The following is a 20,684-nucleotide window of genomic DNA, read 5'->3' as shown; positions in this document are numbered from 1 at the left end:
ATGTGGGTGGGGAAACTGAGGCAAAGAGGCTCCGGACAGCAACTCCGCTGAGGATGGAACCCAGGAGTCCTGGCTTCCAGCCCCCCGCCCTGCTCTAACCCATAGACCCCACTCCCCTCCCAGAGTTGGGGAGAGAACCCAGGAGTCCTGGCTCCCTGACTCCCCTTGCTCTACCACTAGTCCCCACTGCCCTCCCAGAGTTGGGGAGAGAACCCAGGAGTCCTGGCTCCACCCCCCCCTCTAATCACTAGCCCCCCTCCCCTCCCAGAGTTGGGGAGAGAACCCACGAGTCCTGGCTTCCAGCCACCCCTGCTCTACCACTAGCCCCCCCCCTTCCCAGAGCTGGGGGGAGAACCCAGGTGTCCTGGCGCCCTCCCAGCCCCCCACCTTGTAACATGTCGCTCCCCCCAGCTTACTAGGCTTGGCGGGTGCTACCTCTCGGTCTGTGCCGACCCCTGGGGGTCCAGGGAGTGCATGGGGCAGGCCGGGGGGCTGCAGGCCGTGTCCGAGAAGGTGGGGGGGAGGGGCAGCCGGATCACACGGGAAATGGGGGGGCAAAGTCCACCTTGTGTCCTCAAGAATTTTCTCCTCCCGCCCCCACCCCACCACCAGCTCCCTCCCCTGCCCCTTTGCTCGCGCTGTACGGGCAGGGCTGAAACAAACGATGGGCCTTGGGAAGGAACGCGCCTAGGGGCTGGCAGCCCGGACGCCTGGGTTCTCTGCCCGGCTCTGGCGGGGGGGGGATAGTGGTTAGAGCAGGGGGGCTGGGAGCCCGGACTCCTGGGTCCCCCCCCCCCAGCTGTTGTCTTTCCTTATCTGCCTGGCTGCATTGCTCTATGAGACACATTCGCCGGCACTTCTCATGCTCCGAGGCCGTGCCTGGTGTCAAGTGGCCCGGGGGCAGGGGGCGAATTGCCCCCAGATTGGCACCAGGGAGCGCCCCGTCCATAGGCTCGCACACCTTTTTGTGCTGTGACCCCCTTTGAAAACATTTCAGGCTGTGACAACCCCCCTCACAAACGGGATGATCCCCCCCAAGCCGTGCCACCCGTACCGGCAGGCATGGGGGCTGACAGCGCGTGACCCCCCCTTATAATAAGCTTGCGACCTCCTGAGGGGGGTCACGACCCCCCAGTTTGAGAACCCCTCCCATGTCTCTTTATTTCTGAGCAGGCGGCTGAGGGGAAAGGGGAAGCGGAAAGCATGGCTGAGGGGTGGGGGCAACTTCGGGGTGAGGCATTGAGGTTGGGGCAGTTATTGGGTGAGGGGTCCCTGTATAACCAGCTGCCCCACCCCAGAGGTGGCCGCATCTCAGCACAGGGCGAGGGGTCCCCATATAACCAGCTGCCTCCAGAAAGCCTGGGAAAAGCTGGAGTCCAAAGGCCACAGGCAACCTCCCAGACACCGGACCAGGGCCAGGATCACATGGGGAGCCCAGGGCAAACTCCACGGTTCCTGATCTGCCACCAAACATGCACAGTGACTGTCTGCTCCAAGCTCAGGAGAACCTCTGACCCACTGGGGTCTTGAAGGGGAGTGGGGCTTAGCAGTGAGAGCAGGAGGCGCTGGAAGCCAGGACTACTGGGTTCTCTCCCCGGCTCTGTCCTGTCCTTACATCCCATTTCTGCTTCTCCCCCTACTCCAGCATGCCCTGAGCATGTGGTTTATTGTGCCCTCCGTTCATTACCCAGCATTAATATCTGCCCGGCTCCCCCGTGAAGCGATCTGTGACATTCCACGGGCGGCCGAACCTCAAACCGCCTTGCTTCGTGGCACTTTCAACCTCCGTCTCCCCCGCCGGGTGGCACCGTTGGGCCGCTTCCAATCTGGGTCCACATTCACTTTTGTCCCCTTCTTCTCACTGGCTCTGGCTGAGGGGCCCCATAGGCACGGACAGAGACTAGAGGAATCCAGGGCCACACGCTATTTGTCACTGTTTTTATTCCCCTTCCTTTCCCCGGCAAAGAGGTTCTGTTCCAGCAGGGACGGCACTCGAAACCGTCAATTTTGGTCCCCCTCGAAACCGACATTTCTCTAAACGAGCCCCCCCCCCCCCATTTTGAATCAGCAAAAACCTACATTTTGGAGGTTAGACCACACCCGAGGCGGCCCCCTGTCCTTTCCCGGGCTGCGCCCATCTAATTTACACATCTACCTCTCTAGCTACACAAAAACCAGGCATCTGGGAGGCTGGCACTTGCAACTGTGAATGCATTTCTGGGTTGTGGGACATCACTAAAGCACCATGAGTGGGGTGCACTAGAGGGCAGAGCTGGGCATCAGTTTTCTGCGCACCAGCAGATGGGGAAACTGAGGCAGCGGCCTGCTGGCCAAGAGATGGGAGGGGGGTTGTTTTACTTCCTATTGGTGCAAACCAGGTTGCTTTCCCAAATTTCCGCTTTGTAAAATGGCCCCCGCCGGGGGGGGCAGGTGTGGGGGGAGTTTGCTCAACACAGGAGCTTGGGGAAGGCAATTTTGGTTTCCCAGGTTTTGGAGCACAGGCGTGAGCTGGCGTGTTTGCATAACAGAGGCCATAGGACGTCAGGGCATTAATTCCGTGCTGGAATTAGATCAGATCTGTCCAAGAAAAACATCCCAGCTTGATTGAAATCTTGCTGGGGTCTGGCTCGTGGTCTCTGCCTTGGGCACGCCTCGCTGCTCCACCTTAACCAACCTCCTACCTGTGAGGAAACACAGCAACACCTGGTTCCATGGCCTGGGGGCTAAAACAGTGGCTTTAATAGCCAACGGGGGCAGGCTCGACCCTGCCTAGGAGACGAAGGTGGGGAGAATCCATGGCTGGTTAATTTTTAATTCCCCTCACGGCTAAAAAGGTGTCTTATTTCCACACTAAATGGGTCTAAAGGTCTAATTGGAAAGCTCTCGCTGATCTGATTTCAGGTCCTCATAGTGGTTTTTACAGATGGGCATCAAGCCATCCCTCAGCCTTTCATCATGAAGCCCTGACCCCGTCTCCCCATTCCTCAGTGTCCTTCCTCAAGGATGGACCCCACACCGGGACCCGGGCAGAGAACCCGCTCCCGTTTCTCAACAGCCTTCTTCCGGGCAAGAACACGGCACCATTCGCACCCATCTCTCGTTATTGGCCCCTGGGGGGTTGGAGGTGGAGATCAGGGCCCATGGGAGGACCCAGGAGGCAGAGGAGAGCAGAGGGGTTAAATACACCCCAGAAAGGAATGAAGGCAGATGAAGGAGCATCCTTCCAGGTAGAGACAGTGGAAGGGGGCGACTGGAGGGCAGGTGATGCTCCGGGAACCCTTCACCCGGTTGGAATTTAGGCCCTGACCACATTAACGCTTCCAGAAGCTGGTTAGGCTCCTAGTGCTGGAGATCTCTCTGGAGATCAGAGGATACAAAGGGGTATCGGGCCCAGGGACAGAAGTGGAAGCCCCAGGCTAGGATAAAGGACTGAAGGGCCCCACAGTGACATGGCGGGGGAGGGAAGCCGGTGGGGATAGAAGGGGGCTGTGGGTCGGGATTGAGGGGCCTGGGCTGAGCTCAGAAAAAACGGGGAGATAAGTGGCCACTGTAGAGTCCTTTGCCAGCCCCCAGCCCCTTAGAATCACGCTGGGTCCGTGAGATCTTGGCTTCCGGCCGGCCAGTCTCTGTGCTGGGAGGAGAGTTCCCCGGAGGCCAGCATCGACCTGGCCGGCTCTGCCACAGCCACCGCCTTGGCACCCTGGCAGGCAGGAGAGGAGGAATCCAGACAGGAGGAGAAGTTGGGCAAAGTGACCAAAACCAGGCTCCCGGCCAAGAGGAAAGCCCCAGCTGCCATGAAAGAGGCCGTGTAGTCCCCAGTCATGTCCCGCAGCCAACCTGGAACAGAGAAAGGAAAGAGCCATCTAGAACAACATCAGGAAAACCCAGGGTAACCTAGAATATCCAGAGAGCAGAGGGTATCTAGAACATTAAAGTGACCTAGAACATCATAAGAACTCAGGGTGACCTAGAGTAAAACCTATGGTGATCTACAACTCAACGTCATAAGGGTGACCTATATCAAAACCAAGGGTGACCTCCTAGACCACGAAGGTGACCTAGAATGTCATAAGAACCCACCATGACCTAGATCAAAACCTAGGGTGACCTAGAACATGAAAGTGGCCTAGAATGTCATAAGAACCAAGGTGACCTAGAATGACGTCAGAAACACCTTGTGGGGTCTAGTTTGTCAGAGCTGAGGGAACTGGGAGTGAGGACTCCTGGGTTCTACTCCCACCTCTGGGCCTGTCTCTTGGGGTTGGGGGGCAGCTAAGGATGTTCATGTGGCAACTACTGGGCCAAGACCAGGGTGGGGGCAGGCCGTCTTGGCTCCAAGAGGCACCATGTCTATGGCTGAAGGTGAGAAGGAAAGGGCAGGGTAGGGACTGATTTACAGGGGGCAGAACCTGGTTTCCAACAAATTTAATGGGTGGGGAAGGAAGCCAGTCGCCATCTACCAGAGAACGGAGCTCCCAGAAGCCCGCCGATGCTCTCCATCATCTGCAGCAGCCCCAATGAGCCGAAGATCCGCCCGATGCCCACGATCTCAGGCAGGATGGAAAAGACCACGGGGGTGAGCGCCCCAGAGAAGAACCCATAGCAGATGCCGATGGCCATCAACAGTGGGTAGCTGCGCCCCAGGGGCACGAGTGCCAAAGAGATGCCCGTCAGGGAGGTCCAGGCCACCAAGCTGTGGACGAGGCGGACAGCCCGGCAGTCCGCCAGCCAACCCGAGAGGAGGCGGCCACACAGGTCGGCCACGGCAGCCACCGACATGAGGAAGGCGGCCTGGTATTCGTCGAAACCCAGCTCGTGGGCGCGGGCCACCAAGTGGACGTAGGGGATGAAATAGCCAGTGTTGATCAAGGTGACAGCCAGGACGAACCTCATGAAGGGCCAGTGGGCGAGCAAAGGCAGGCTGAAGAGGGTGGCAAGTCTCCGCAGGCAGCTCCCGCCGGGGTCCATGGGGTCGGCGAGGTCCTCCTTGAGCGTCAGGGGCCGGATGAGGGCTCCGCACACCACCAGGTTGAAGGAGATGCCGGCCACCACCAAGAGGGCCCCCCGCCAGGCGTAGGTGTCCACCAACAGCTGGAAGAGCGGGGAGAAGGCGAAGGAGGCCAGGCCCACCCCTGTGAAGGCCAAGCCGGTGGCGAACGTCCGCCGTCTCTTGAAGTAGCGGGCCACCGAGGCCACGGAGGGCGTGAAGACCAAGGCCCACCCGAAGCCTGCCAAGGGGAAGGGCATAAAACACACGCGTCAGGGGCCACACTCGGTTACGGCAACAGGCCGCCACGCCTCAGACTGTTCGGGGCTTTTCCAAAATGGCGGACATGGGGCAGCGGCCATTTTGAATGAGGCCTACTACCTCCTTCTCCGGACCCTCAAGTTCCTCGACAACAGGCTCCCCCGAGGGCAGGGGCCATTTGGAATTTCTCCCTCGCCCCGCAAGCAGTGGCCTTTTTTAATAAGGTCACCTCTTTCCTTTGTCACCCCCCACTGCCCCCAAAATTGACCCCCTCGGTGGCAGCCATTTTGAATAAGGCCTGGTTCCTTTCCCCTGCCCCCAACAACTTCCCTGGCAGTCCCTCCCCACCCCCCGTCCCCCTCACAGTGGCAGCCATTTTTGAAAAGGTCCAGTTCCTGCCCCCCGCCCCTGTCATGGGAGCCATTTTGAATATGGCCTGGCTTCTTGGTTCCACCCCTGACGGCGGCAGCCATTTTGATTAACGCCTGGGCCTACAGTTCTCCCTCTCCCCACCTGGCCACCCTCTACTTTCTCAGAGACCCTTCCTGCCAGCTCCTTGACCCCATTGATTCCCCTCCCCCGCCCCCCATTTTCTACCCCAGCACAAAGATATAACTATACACCAGTCATCGCTTTGGGGATCTGTACGGGGTTGGTGGATTTCAATGAAGAGGATGGGCCGTTTCCAAGAACGGGTCGTTGGCTGTTTGTCCCCCCCACGATTTTATTGATCCATAGCCTTGTATTTCTTGACTGGGCCTTTGGAAAGCTAGTGCCATGGATCTCCAACGTATCTGCTCGCGCCCGACTTCTTTGCCTCTGCAGGAATTTATGCCCCCCATTCCCGCCACACCAGCACATAGACCAATACGGGGTGGCAGCCGCGCTTCACTTCAATCAGGTGCGCCTTCGTTTTTCACTGGTTTCATTTCTTGTTGCACGGGCGAGCCCCCGATCCACTGTCACGAGAGCGAAAGCAAAAGGCCGACGGCGTGTCACGCTCGCAACAAAATGTGCAGACGGCTGCGTCGCGAGTGGATCAATGCACCGATGGCGCTGGCTTTGTCTAACGCTATGCCAGCTTCACAAAAATCTTGAGACGCACGTCACCCTCCGAAGACCTGGCATGGCGGGAGGAATCAGCGTTGCTAATTATTCATTGCTGGGGGTAAAATGTGCCCAGTAAGTGTTTCCCCCAAATCTTCTCATGTATTCTCCATGAATACATTCTGTGGGGCCCACCCCCCAGTTTGAGAACTTCTGAGCTAGTCTAGCGGCCAGGAGAAAAGCATTCGGGGGAGAAAACCGGCCAGGTGGATAGCCAGAGGGGCCGGGTGATGTCTGGAAAAATGTCAAATGCTTGTTCTTTTTTTTTTTTGGTTAAATTATTAAATGGAGAAGAAAAGGAATTTCAGCCGCGCGCACTGATGAGCTGGGATGACAGGCTCAGTGCTACAAGAACTAGGGGGCGGGGCAGAATTAACCACACCTCTTAGAGGCTGCTGGGAGTAGGCGGAGCCTGAGGAGGGCGTATATAACCCAGATCCATTCTCATTCCAGAGAGAAGGGGAGACAGGACCCAAGAGAACTGCAAAGGGGGAAAATAGCTCCAAAAATGAGTAGGTGAAGAGACCGTAGGCTGAGAGCAACTAATTTGCCTTGTTACCAGTATTCAGGAGGCAGAAGTAATTGTAACATCCTAGGACTCTTACTGCTATAATTATGTTTACACGTGTCTGGGAACATTGTGCATGTAACATCTCGCAGTTCTGTTTGCATTTTGCTTGTAATATCTCACAAATTCAGTCTGCGGTTTAGAAATATTTTGAGGCCTTTTGTTACGCGAGCAGCTCTCCGGCCCATATCTAAGAACGTTTACTGTGAATGGGCTTTGTTATTCTAGATCAGTGAAGTAATCGATATTGATGGCTAATTCCGCTTTGACGTTTTTAGGACGGGAATAACACTGACGCTCCTCTCTTTCTGAAAGTATACATTATTTAGCGGAACGCAGCTTGGACTGGAAGCTGTCATTTTTGTTTTGTGTTTGTTTTTCTCTGAAGTCGAAGTTAGTTGGCGTGACGGAGGAATGAATGGTGTGTGTGTGTGTGTGATAATGAAGCAAAAAGGAGGCAACTCTAAGTTTCCCTGATAACAAAAGGGAGTGAAGCAACACTTCGTTGTAACAACGTTTACGATCCAGATGGCTGAAGAACGTGGATCAAGATATCGCCAGGTCCAGAGAAGCCCACCCCAAGGACAGGAACAAGACAAAGCGCGAGAGAGAACGCGGAAACGGTCCTGCTCGCAACCAGAGACGGGTGATTGACGATCACACCAGGATGCAAAAGCAGCATGACACAGCAAAGCCCCAGAGATATGTATGGGGATGGGGTGCTGTAAAAACGGGGTGAAGACAGGGAGACGCTGGGTGCGTTCTGCAAACATCCAGGAGCAGCGGCTTCGCGACCGACAGAGCCCGGTTCCACTCTTGTGGTCCGTCCCATGAGGTTCGAGCAACTCAGAGGCTGGTAATTATACCCCGCCTGCAGAACGGCACCATAACCATGTGCGTCTGTATTCACCATAAACGCGGCGTGTTGCCTTCTCCCCCTGACATGAGATCCTGCTGTTTATTTCATTTAGAAGTGTAACAGGATGAGGTATTGGGTTTGGGGAGAGTTGAGACACCTAGTGGCGCTTGCCTCCCTCGGGAACTTTGGACTTGTCTAAGATGAACGGATGGATATGTGGCTTTGAGAATAGAGGATGATCAATTGGATTCTGATACATTAAGTACCACGACAACTGGGCATTTGACCCGACCAAAAAATAATTGGCCAAGTGACTGGGTCAAATATTTTAAAGCACTAATTTATTACAACAGTAACTAAGAGACGGTAGAACAGGGGTGTCAAGCATCCTGCCTGCGGGCTGCTTACGGTACAGCCACCAGTGGGTACAACGCCGTGAGATCTGTGTATTCTGGCAGCAGCACGTGGATCGCTGTGTGCATGAGACACAGCGCTCCAAAAGTGCCTGGTATTTCGATTTCTGGTATGTATGGCCCACTTGAAATACATTTAATTCAAATCTGGCCTGCCACAGCAAATGAGTCTGACACCCTGCAGTAGGACTTCATGGTCCCCAATAGGAAGTCTTGGAAGAATTACATTCCCCCCCCAATCGGTGTCGGCAAGCGTCCATTCAACTGCGTATGCAGACAAACCGCCGAAAAGATATTTCCAGCAACAGCCACGGACATTTCCAGAAAGGCAGAGTATGAAAGCGCTGCAGGAGAATGTATTAGGGTTTGATTTGAGAAGATTTGCTGCGTCTGTTTGGACACAGGATGCGGACAACTTGTGTTTTTATGGTTAGGAAGTGCTCGCTTTTCCAGTCTCAGCGTCTGTCGGTAAATAGTCCCCGGACCGGCTTTGCGGCTTTCCCGCTACCGTGTACATTTTTTAAAAAAATCAATAAAAATTGGCGGGGGAGGGGGAGAAGTGGTGGAAACCCATAATTTTACGCACCTGTGAAAACCGAAGTCAATGCAAATCTAAGAGAAATGCTTCACAAATGAGGCGTCGAAATTATCCGTCCGGAATCATTAAAAAAAGGCACCAACGTCGAATTGTGACAAGGCCCCCAACCACGCCTGAGCAAGGTGCAGTCAAAACAAAACAAAAAACAACCAAAAACCCCCAGGCCAGGCTGCTTTGAACTCAGCAAAGTGCAAAACGCAGTGAGACGCGGTGCAGAACAATTGGTCCCGGAGCCCTGCAAAGCCGCGGCTCTCCGCAGACCGTTCCTCGCACCGGCGGTCGGATGGGATGACCTCTGGGACTTCGGGGATAAGGCTGGAGCCAGCGGTGCACCGAGGGTCTCCGGCGCCCGGGGCTCCAAGCCTACATTTACACCCCCCCAGGCCTCACGCCCCTCCCCGCGCAGGGCAAGCAGGGTCCTAGCACCGCCCCCCAGCTGCCCTGGGGAAGGGGGGGTCTCTACCTGCAGAGGGGTGGGTGTGAGGCTCGGGGGGGTCTCTACCTGCGGGGGGGGGGGTGAGGCTTGGGGGGGGGGTGTGCAAATGCAGGCTTGGCCCTTGGGCACTGGAGACCTCTGCCACCGCAGCCCCGCACCAGCTCGGACCAGGCGGGCCTCACCCCCTGGCTTGGGGGGGTGCCGGGCTGACTCTTCATGGCGCGTGGGGGGGAGGCGCTGAGGGGAGCCCCTTAGAGCCTCCTGTGCCCCCGGCGCGTTGTGAAGGGCCGGTCCAACGCCTGCTCGGGGGCCTGGCCCCCCCCACCCCAATACGCCATCAGCTGGAACAGCTGTCAGGCGGGGGGGCTGATCAGCTGTTTGGGGTGGCCGGGCTGAGCCGATGCAGATGTGGGTAAATCTAAAAGAGGGATGGGCATATTTGTTTCCGCGCGTCTATGAGTGGCATCGGGCCGTTCCCGGCTGTGACATCTGGCAATTTTAGACCATGGGGGGAACAAGCGGCCACTCAACCCGCGTCCCAAACCCACTCCTAACCATGATCTCTGCTGCCTGTCTCTGCCCACCCTCTCTCGGGCCGCTCAGCTCATCTCGACCCCTCCGGCAATGGGGATCGTCGATACGGGGACGCGGCGGCTTGCTACGAAGGCAGAGGCCCCATGGCGATCAACTCCCAGGGGCTCAGCCGGAACCGGGAACGGAGCCCAGGTCCGCTGGCTCACATCCTACCCGCAAGGCCATGGCGGCACAGGAAGTGACTGGATAGCAAGACCTCCCACGCTGCGGCCAGCGACAGCCGAAATTCACCCCGTGCAGCAGGGGATGTTTCGCTCGGAAAAATCTGCTCCCCAGGCAGCTATAGAGGAGCCCTTCAGCAATCCCATGGTGCTCTGGGTTACCCAGAAGCCCTGGCTCCCAGCCTGCGTTGCGGAGGGATACTCCCGGGGGGCACGTACCTGAGAGCAGGCCGATGCTGAGGTACAGGTGGGTCAGGCTGGTGGCGAAGGAGGCCAGGAGCATCCCCAGCGCTGAGAGGAAGCCGCCGGCCATCACCACGGGGCGCGCGCCGTACTGGGTGCTGAGGGCGCTGCCCACCGGACCTGCAGGGGGCGGCAGAGAGACATGGTCAGGGCCCCCCCCCCCGGTTACCTCTGAGATACGGCTGACTCGGGGGGGATGGGGGGGGAGGCATGCGGGTATGTGGAGCTCAGAGCTGTTCTGGAGGCTGGTGCAAGAAAGGGAGGTTGGGAGAATCCTGTACACACAGCCGCCCCACCCCAGAGGTGGCTGCATTTCTCCACCAGGCGAGGTGTCCCTGTATAACCAATTGGCCCACCCCAGAGGTGGCCACATCTCAGCTCTAGAGGACCTGCAGGGGGCGGCAGAGAGATGTGGTCGGGGCCCCTGTTACCTCTGAGATGCGGCTGACTCCGGGGAGAGGCATAGTGCTAGGGGGTGCTCCGGGTCTCTCCCAGCGGGGGGGTGAGGGGGCGCCGTGGGTAGGAGGGCAGGGGCAATGGGCAGTGGGGGAAGAGGGGTCTTCAACCTACAGTCTGCAGATCCCCCAGGTCTAAGGGTCCCTCCCCCCCAATCTAGGAGATATAATAGGGGGGAAATTTGTCCCACAAACCTAGATAATGGGGAGGCACTTTTTGCATTTAGTCCTATTCCACCCCCCCCCCCAAAAAAGGAGGACCTAAGGGGGCAGCGTGGATCTGCAGCTCCAGATATGACCCCCTTGCTGCCAGATTTCTCCCCCCCCCCCCCGCCCTCCCCAAAGAAAAAACTCACTGGCGAACTGCTGCACGGCAATCCCGATGGAGGTGATCCAGGACACCCGCCCGGCCAGCTCCCCGAAGTACCCCACAAACTCCACGAAGAAGACCCCGAAGGAGCGGATCACCCCAAAAACCAGCGCCGACTGGAAGAAGGCCGCCAGCACCACCATCCAGCCCCAGCCCCCGTCGGGGGCTTCGGGGTGCACTGCCGGCCCGCCGGGCATGGAGTTCTCTGTTGGGGGGAAAGAGGGGCGCGTCATAAAATGCTTTTTGTCCTGGAGTAAAGCAGCTCCAGTCCAGGCCTCTCCCAGCAGGAGGCGCTGTGGGGAGCGGGGCAGGAGTGCTGGGCGTGGGGGGCAGAGGCTCCTGGCTCCTCCAGTCCTGTGTGTGCCCCCCCATTTCCCTCTCCCCCCCCACACCACAGGCTCCATGCCGGGGGAAGAGGGAGGGAATCAAAGGCAACACGCGACGCAAGCCTCTTTGCTCCGAAGAGGATGGAGAAAGTCCGTCCATCCCAAGAGGACGATGAGCCGCCACCGTGACGCGGCCGCGGGAGAAAGGCTAGCGCCGTCCTAGGACGCATCGGACAAGATGTTTCCGCGACAGCGCGGGCCGTCCAGATCTCCTGGGTTCAAGGGCACGTCTTCGGTGACGGCTGCAACTTCGGCACAGCCAAGAGAAGCCGGGACGTCGCCAGGAGACACACGAGCCGCTCTCCGTCGCTTGCGTTATCTCCCGTCGAGCGCCGCTGAATTTCCCGGCCGACATAGACCAGGCCTTAGAGAAATGAATTCAAACTGGACCCGGTGCAGAGCAGGGCAACGAAGATGAGGTTTAGCTGAGGTTAGTCCTGCTTTGAGCAGGGGGCTGGACTAGATACCTCCTGAGGTCCCCCCAGCCCTCATCTTGTAGGATTCTGTGTAGAACCTACCTCATGAGAAGAGACTTAAGGAGTTTTGGCTTGTGTAGCTTAATAAAACAAAGGGGAGACAGGATCCCACTCCAGATATACACCAGAGGGATTAAACCAGAGGGAGGGAAAGGAGATATTCAAATTAAGGGCCAGCGTTGGCACAGGAACGTCGGGCCCAGAAAGCGAACGGCATTTGGGGCTGCATTAGAAGGAGCGTTGCCGGCAGATCGAGGGCAGTGATTATTCCCCTCTATTCGGCATTGGGGAGGCCGCATTTAGAATACTGTGTCCAGTTTTGGGCCCCCCACTACAGGGAGGATGTGGACAAATTGGAGAGAGTCCAGCAGAGGGCAACAAAAATGATGAGGGGGCTGGAGCACAAGACTTATGAGGAGAGGCTGAGGGAACTGGGCTTGTTTAACTGCAGAAGAGAAGAGTGAGGGGGGATTTGATAGCAGCCTTCAACTACCTGAAAGGGGGTTCCAGGGAGGATGGGGTTAGGCTGTTCTCGGTGGTGGCAGGTGACAGAACTAGGAGCAATGGACTCAAGTTGCAGTGGGGCAGGTCTAGGTTGGATATCAGGAAAACCTTTTTCCCTAGGCGGGTGGTGAAGCACTGGGATGGGTTAGCTAGGGAGGTAACCTCCATCCTTAGAGGTTTCCAAGCTGCGGCTTGACAAAGCCCTGGCTGGGATGGTTTACCTGGGGTTGGTCCTGCTTTGAGCAGGGGGTTGGACTAGACACCTCCTGAGGTCCCTCCCAACCCTCATCTTCTAGGATTCTGTGCCATAGAGTAAGGCTGGCGATGGGTTGGATGACCTCCAACCTCACAACGGTCTAGGACAGAGGGGAGGAAAAATAAATTTTGCCCATGTGCATTCCACCAAAAACCCTCCTGATATCCAAGATTGTCAGACTAGCGTTTCCTCTATTAATGGGAAATTGTTCTAATTAAAGACTCACTTAATCCTTTGCATTTCAAATAATTGAACGATTTCCCCTCCTGTTTCTGTATGTTTAATAAGGGTTTTATCCACACAGGGCAGTGAAAGGATTTCAGGCTGACTCAAAGTGGACTGGACTAGATAGGAACAAGGCACTCTTAACCCAGAGTCGCGACTGACTTTCAGGAGTAGCTCCTGCATTTAAAGGTTTATCGACAGGACTTTTGTTTCCACTTTCATTTCTGCTTATCGAAGGCCCCATGTGACCCGATTCTGCTGTCTTCGCAGAAGTGGAAAATCCACTTGCATCCAAATTCACTTCCCCGTGTAGATGAGCCACGTAAGAGGATCAGAAATTCTTTTTCCCTCTCGGGTGACGGTTAAGAGTAAATCAGCAATAAAGTGACCCCCCCAGCCCCACCCCCAGGATGCTGAACTCTTTAACGTTGCAGCGAGGGTTTTGTTAACCTCTGCGCCCCTGTAGCTCTTCTTAGCACGCCAGGGAGCATCTACCTCCACCACCCCCGGGATTTCATGCCCGCTGCCCCAGCTACTCACCCCACACGGTCTGGCAGGCACTGGGATCTGGTGGCGGGAGCTGGGTGAGAAGGTGTGGGGGGTGTTACCCTTTAGCGAGGTGACTCTCCCCTCACTAAAGAGAAGCAACAGCTGCTGGGGGGGGGGGGGATCGGGGCTAGTCTAGAGTCTCCCCCACCCCCACCGAAGTCTGGCTAATCGCAGCAGGCGAAGCAGGGACCTCCAAACACCATTTCTGCCCCCCCCCCTCCGGGATCGGCGACCCCCCCAGGAGGGATCAAGGTAGGCGCTGCAGCTCTATGGAGCCGGTCTCTGATCGCCCCCCCCCTTACCTGGGCGAGCATCACCCCGGTCTCCGCGCCTCCCCCGGGGGAAGCAACCCCCCCCCACTCCGGGCGATAGACCCAGACCCCAGCCTGCTCCCTCCGGCGGGGGGGCGATCCCGGTCCCCTTAAGAAGAGGGAGGGGCGCGAGGACCAGCGAACCCCACAAATCTGAGCCGCCCCCCCTCATTAGCCGCCCCCCCCCCCCCCCCCGGCCCTACACAGGCAGCGCACGTGGACCGCCCCAGCCACACCTGATCGCAAGGTTTCAAGCGGGGGGGGGCGGCGCGCACCGGCCGCGAGATTAAAGCGGGACAGGCCACGCCCCCTTTCACCCCCTACCCCCCCCATGCGCGGCAGGCGCAGGCGCAGGCGGGCTGGATCAACTTTTCCCAGCCTACTCCGCTCCCCCCCCAACCCCCGGCATGGGGAGGCTGCTGTGACCTTTGCAGAGGTTGGCGCTGGGGGTCTATGGGGGGGGTGCAATGGGGCATGCACCTGCATAGACGGGACATATGGGGGGCTGCGCAGAGGGGGTATGCGCTGGGGTGCAATGGGGTGCAATGGGGCATGCACCTGCATAGACGGGACATATGGGGGGCTGTGCAGAGGGGGTATGGGGTGGGGTGCAATGGGGCATGCACCTGCATAGATGGGACATATGGGGGGGGCTGTGCAGAGGGGGTATGGGGCTGGAGTGCAATGGGGCATGCACCTGCATATACGGGCATATGGGGGGGCTGCGCAGAGGGGGTATGGGGTGGGGTGCAATGGGGCATGCACCTGCATAGACGGGACATATGGGGGGGGCTGTGCAGAGGGGGTATGGGGCTGGAGTGCAATGGGGCATGCACCTGCATATACGGGCATATGGGGGGGCTGCGCAGAGGGGGTATGGGGCTGGGGTGCAATGGGGCATGCACCTGCATAGACGGGACATATGGGGGGGCTGCGTAGAGGGGACCTGTGGAGACCTCAAGAAGCCATCCAGTGATGACCAGCCCACCCACGCTCAGGCAGGACCAAATCAACCGAGCCCATCTGCACCAGATGTCTGTGCAACCCATGTCAACGACGCAGTTCCAGAGCAGAGCGACCCAGACCGTGAGAAAGCTGACCCCAACATCTCCCCTCAATCGCCCCCGGCTGCAAATCAACCCCCTGTTCCTTCTTGTTCACCTCCTCCCCTTGGTGGACTGGGCCGACAACCGATTCCCCCTGCCCCCCTTCGACGTCCCATGGGCATCAAAGATGACAGAAGTTGATTTAATACCGTGTCAGCAGAGCTGCTGCTTGTGTTTTAAGCTGGCCCCCCCACCCCAAGGGGGTAGATCTGTTCCAAAATATTCCCAAACAGCCATCAGATGCGAATGACCCTGAAACAGATCATATCGCTACAGAGGAGTTAGTGAAAACCCGGCTTTGTAGACAGCGGTCGGCTTCCAACTTCCTCCTCCAAGACAGATATTTTAAAGATCTCTCACGTCCATCGATGTTTGATATCAGTTTATAGCACATTCTGCCTCAAGGCTGGCCTGGTGTCGTTTGAAAACCGGATGGTTGCGTGTTTTTACCAGATAAATAAAAGAAGGCGTGAAGCGCTGTGGTTTTGCTTTCAAAGAGAAGCAATGGAAAATGTTCTTGTTTTGGAAGGGGAAAACCCAAATGTGACTTTGGCATGCGTGTTTGCTTGTTTGGGGGCTACTGAAAAGCCAGGCTATTGAAAAGCCGTGGAAATAACCATCCAAGTGAAAAGAGAAAGAAAAGAAAAGAAAAAAGAGAAAGAAAAGCTGCACACGACCGTCAGAAAGACGAGAACGCAGTGATCAGCTGAAAGCAGAGAGCCCGAGTCAACAGTGGAATAAACCGGGAAATCAATCCGATCCAACTGTACTAGGCACTAGTAACTTCTGCAAAGTCAAAAACCCAGCTGCGGTAGACACGACGCTTTCAAGACAATGGACTATTCCAAGCCTATTGTATCAACTTTATAAATCACCCAGGTCTCTTTATGGGCTCAGGATTATGTTCCTGATTCAGGGCGGAGACGAAAAACACTGGAGGGGTAACTATGGGCCAAAAAGTGTGCGGACGTTTTCCGGTGGCAGGTTGCATAGACAGGGACTATTGCATAGACTGTTTCTAGACAAAGAACTGGTGACCGTAGACCAGCCACGAGAGAGAGGTCACAGGCGCGTGTGATGCGGCTGGCAAACCAGAGGAGGGTTTCAGAGAAGAACCGCGAGAAAAGATGCAAGAATTTGAAAACGCGGTTCCGTGGGGGAGACTCCGGGAACTCAGTCTGGGTATCTTCACGAAGAGGTGACTAGATCCCCGGCTACCCAGACCTCCAGGGGGACCAGAAATTTGAGAGTTGACTCCTCGCTCTAGCAGACAGTGGTCTAGCAGGTGCTGGTGGTTGGACATCGAAGCTGGAGAGGCGTAGCCAGAACTGATTTTTTGGCGGGGCCTGTGGTTAACACGGGCGGGTGCGAGCCGTGGGTGGGTTTTTTCAAGTAGCCTTGTAATGAATTTTGCTCGGCCATTTTTCGCTGGTGCAATACTGGGAATTGCATGACAGCAACTAATGGATAAAGCCACTGACCAGTCAAAGCCTGTCTGCTTTCTGATCACAAGGGTCCCCTCTGGCCGTGGAGCCTGTGAATCTTTTCCCGTCGCTGATGGGCGCGCACTTGTGACCAGAGACAGGGTCCTGTGGAGAGGCGATGGCCTGGCAAGCTAGACCTGACCTCTGTGTTGCTTGATGCATCCTCTGCTGTGCTTTTGGGGCGAATAAACGGTACTTTGCTCTAGGAGAGCTGGCGGGTGGCAAGGTAAATTGAACTCAACTCTCTGGAGATGACCGCGGTGAATTGTAGGAATCTGCAGCCTGAACCTGGAGGGAGAAGATCGGGGGGTCCCGTTGAGAAGCCATGGAGGGGCTCCAAGGACAGGTACCTCCAGAGCTGTGACAGAGAGAAACGCAAAGGAGAAACCGCCTGCATTGTCTCCTAGGGCAGCACCCGCGTCCCAGAGAACCACGATGCCTCTGAAATAATAGCACACGTTTCATAGAATCCGAGACGACGAGGGTTGGAAGGGACCTTGGGAGGTCACCTAGTCTGACCCCTGCTCAAAGCAGGACCAACCCCAACTAACCATCCCAGCCAGGGCTGTGTCAAGCCGGGCCTTAAAAACCTCTGAGGATGGAGATTCCACCACCTCCCTAGCTAACCTATTCCAGTGCTTCACCACCCTCCTGGTGAAAACGTTTTCCTAACATCCAACCTAGACCTGCCCCACTGAAACTTGAGACCATTGCTCCTAGTTCTGTCATCTGCCCCCACTGAGAACAGCCTAGCTCCATCCTCCCTGGAACCCCTTTCAGGTAGTTGAAGGCTGCTGTCAAATCCCCCCTCATTCTTCTCTTCTGCAGACTAACCAAGCCTAGTTCCCTCAGCCTCTCATAAATTGTGCTCCAGCCCCCTCATCATTTTCATTGCCCTCCGCTGGACTCTCTCCAATTTGTCCACATCCTTCCTGTAGTGGGGGGCCAAAACTGGACATAATACTCCAGATGTGGCCTCCCCAATGCCGAATAGAGGAGAATAATCACTGCCCTCCATCTGCTGCCATGCTCCTACTTATGCAGCCCAATATGCCATTAGCCTTCTTGACAACCAGGGCACACTGCTGACTCCAATCCAGCTTCTTGTCCACTGTAACCCCCAGGTCCTTTTCTGCAGAACTGCTGCCTAGCCCGTCGGTCCCAGTCTGTAGCCATGCCTGGGATTCTTCCGTCCTAAGTGCAGGGCTCTGCGCTTTTCCTTGTTGAACCTCATCCCATTTCTTTTGGCCCAATCCTCCAATTTGTCTAGGTCGCTCTGTATCCTATCCCTACTTCCAGCGTATCTACCACTGCCCCAGCTTGACGCCGTCTGTGAACGTGCCGAGGGTGCAATCTGCTCCATCCTCCAGATCATTGGCAGGCCGGCGCTATCTCACCTGAGCGCTCAGCAGCTTCTCACGCTGGATCTGCGATTCCGGTGGAGAAGGACGGATTCCCGCCGGCGCAGAGACGGTCGGGGGGCCGGGGGGCCGGAGAGCCATTCGGGTCGAACGTATCTCAATGGAGGCCTGTGGAACGGGGAGAATAGTTAACCACCGGGACAGCTGACCCATTGCCCGCGACCCTTGGTACATTTTTCCAATGGTTCATTATGCTCGCTGTTAAAAATTTGCACTTTTTTTTTGCAGCCTGAATTCGTCTAGTTTCAGCTTCCAGCCACTGGCCATGTTGGACCTGCTAGACGGAGGAGTAAAATATTTGTTCCCTGGGTCGGTATTTGTGGACAGGGATCAAATCACTGCTCAACCTTCTCTTCTCCGGGAGTTGACCACTCTTCTGCCCTGCTTTCGAATCCTTTAATGTTTCTCATGGCGGGGCTCTGACCCGCCTCCAGTTTATCACCCTCCTTCTTGAATTGCGAGTGCCAGGACTGGATGGAGGACGCCAGCGGCAAAGTCGCCTCTGTTCCTACTCCAGATTCCCCGTTCTGGCCACAGGAGCTTGGGTGCAGTAGATCGTCCGCCCCAGCGCCCCGTTGAAGAATGAATGTGCTGGCACCGAAAGAACTGAGCGGGAACAAAACCCGGGGGCCGTTACGCCACGTATTGCCTTTCGGCTGGCTTGGCGAGGCTGCCTGGTTGGCTGGGAATAACCCAGCGTACGCACGGAGCAGTGCAACGCCAGTCTAGAGGGAGAGGGATGCGTCCTGGCCAGCCAGCGGAGGGGAAACACAAGTGCTAGACAAGAAGTCAGGGGAGCTGGTCCCTCCTTGGGCCATGAGCGTTTCGGCAGATCCTTTCCCACCCGCCCTTGTCGACTCTGAAACAGGCGGCGCGTCCCCCTCCCCGCCGCAAATACCGAGCAGCAGGCCTTGGTGGTGGGGCGTCTTCAGAGCTAACAGGAGTGATGCAAGAAGGGCTGCCAGGGAGGCCGGCTGACAGTAGGAAGGAGGTCCAGGAGCCTGGCGGGGCGAACCTCGCCGGCCGTGCTCTGGAGGGCGGTGTAGGGGGTTGAAGTCCCAGGGAAGGGGGGGGCGAGGACAGCCGGGAGCCCGGAGAGCAGGGCGCGAGGACCGCGGGCCTTAGCAAAGCTTCTCGCTGCAGCTATTTCGCCTCTGCAAACCGCACCAGGAAGCTTCACCGGGAGCATCCCCTGCTGCGCCCCGGCCGTGAGAAGTCGTAGCCCCAAAAGCCGCTCTGCTCTGTGGGACGTTTTGCTGGCAGGCCCGATACTGGGGTAGATGGGCCCCTGGCTCCGACGAGAGGCGGCGGGGTTGGGGAAAGCAGGCAGGGTGGGGGCTGTGGGGGGATCCCTGCCAACCCACGCCCGGTTTGAATGGTTCGCTCTGAACGGGTAAGTCGCCAGCGATGGCCTGGGAAGGGCTGGAAAACCCACGTATTTCGGTGACACCGCTGACCGCGGCATTGGGCATGGCGGAGCCGGCCATGAGGCAGGGCGCTGGGAGATAAGCAGACAGCCAGGCAGGGTCGTTTAGCCACGTTTGGTCTGCCGAAGCGTTCGGTGGGCGCCTGAAAGCCGGCCCCTGTCCCAACAGAAGTCGGTCGCGTAAAAGACATTCCCTTTCGCCGCCTCGTCTCTTGCAGACCCGGCCGAATTCAGGGTTTATCGTGTTCTAATTTCGACGGATCGCGTTGATTATTTTCCAGCATTCCCGCCCCCCCCCGCCCTATTTTCATCAATCTTTACATTTTCACCGTGATGCCAAATTTGAGGGTTTCCTGAAACATTTTCTGTGTTGATTTTAAATGTACACAAATTCTGGGGGGGGGGGGGCGGAGCAGACGCCAGGGCTGGTCAGACGACGCTTATTTAATGCCAGCAGGAGTCAATTTCAAAAAGCCAGGGCTGGGTTGAGAACGAACGCGAGGAAGGAAAAGAGGCGGGAATCAAACTCCTCATTTCTCAAGCAGCAAATTTTTTTCCGGTTTGTTTTGGATTGGCCGATCTGTGCATTGCAGCTGGAAATATTTCTTGGCCGGTTTTGGGTGTGCGGCGAAAAGGCCGACACAGACCGGTTTACAATAAAAAAATCTCTTCTCTCTCCCAGTCTAAGGAGCTGGGACTGGGAATGGCAGGTCAGGAACTGGGAATGAAAAGCCAACTGCAGCCACTAGGGGGCAGCACCAGGCTGCAGAGTGGGCTAAGCGGGGGGGGGGGGGGGCCGGCGAGATGGATCTGGTGGGGGGGCCGGGCGGTGGGGGGGGCGTGGTTGTTCCGGTTTTTCTTGGCCATTGGTGCCAGAGACTCCAGCTGGTCCATTTCCTCCCCCTCCCCCCTCTCCCCCACCATGCTGTAATGCAGGAAACTGGGAGGAATTGGGGGAGGGGGGACAGGAGGCGGTGCGCCCCCCCCCCAAACCTGCAGCAGTGGGGGGGGGGGTTGTGTGCACACAGCAGTACGTGATTGCGCGTCAGCTGTGTGTGGGGGGGGGGAGGCATTGATGGGGGAGTGTTGTTTGTGGTATGGGATTGGGTTTAGTTGCCTTTTGTCCCTCTGTAAAGTGCGGGGTGAGAAGTCCCTGTGTAACCAGCCGCCCCGCCCCAGAGGTGGCTGCATCTTGGTACTGGGTGAGGGGTCCTTGTATAAACAGCTCCCCTGCCCCAGAGGTGGCTGCATCTCAGTGACGGGTGAAGGGTCCTGGTTAACCAGCTGTCCCACCCCAGAGGTAACTGCATCTGAATACCAGGTGAGGAGTCCCTGTATAACCAGCCACCCCACCCCAGAGGTGGCTGCATCTCAGTGAAGGGTGAAGGGTCCTGGTTAACCAGCTGTCCCACCCCAGAGGTAACTGCATCTGAATACCAGGTGAGGTGTCCCTATATAACCAGCCACCCCACCCCAGAGGTGGCCGAC

At 57.1% G+C, this 20,684-nt stretch overlaps 1 protein-coding gene across 5 annotated transcripts; it reads right to left on the bottom strand.

Moving 5' to 3' along the window:
- Positions 1-1,386: 1,386 nt before the first annotated feature.
- LOC137157912 (monocarboxylate transporter 13-like) lies at positions 1,387-14,000 on the bottom strand. Of its 5 annotated transcripts, none has more exons than XM_067555357.1 (5): positions 13,996-14,000; positions 11,039-11,257; positions 10,204-10,347; positions 4,461-5,228; positions 3,385-3,837 (listed from the first exon to the last, which is right to left on the bottom strand). In XM_067555357.1, exons 2-5 carry the CDS (start codon positions 11,247-11,249, stop codon positions 3,584-3,586), a joined length of 1,377 nt encoding a protein of 458 aa, XP_067411458.1. In that variant the 5' UTR covers positions 11,250-11,257; positions 13,996-14,000; the 3' UTR covers positions 3,385-3,583. The 5 variants fall into 5 exon arrangements, with proteins under 5 accessions (XP_067411452.1, XP_067411467.1, XP_067411458.1 ...); XM_067555354.1 differs by lacking the exon at positions 13,996-14,000 and adding an exon at positions 13,440-13,525; XM_067555351.1 differs by lacking the exons at positions 3,385-3,837; positions 13,996-14,000 and adding an exon at positions 1,387-2,681 and having other exon boundaries at positions 11,039-11,593.
- Positions 14,001-20,684: the final 6,684 nt, after the last annotated feature.

This window comes from Emydura macquarii, unplaced genomic scaffold (genome assembly GCF_026122565.2).
Source record: "Emydura macquarii macquarii isolate MOO-44397 ecotype Brisbane River unplaced genomic scaffold, CSIRO-AGI_Emac_v2 contig_306, whole genome shotgun sequence".
NCBI lineage: Eukaryota > Metazoa > Chordata > Testudines > Chelidae > Emydura > Emydura macquarii.
The sequence above is the reverse complement of the archived record's forward strand: the minus strand, read 5'-3'. Positions and strand labels throughout refer to the sequence as shown.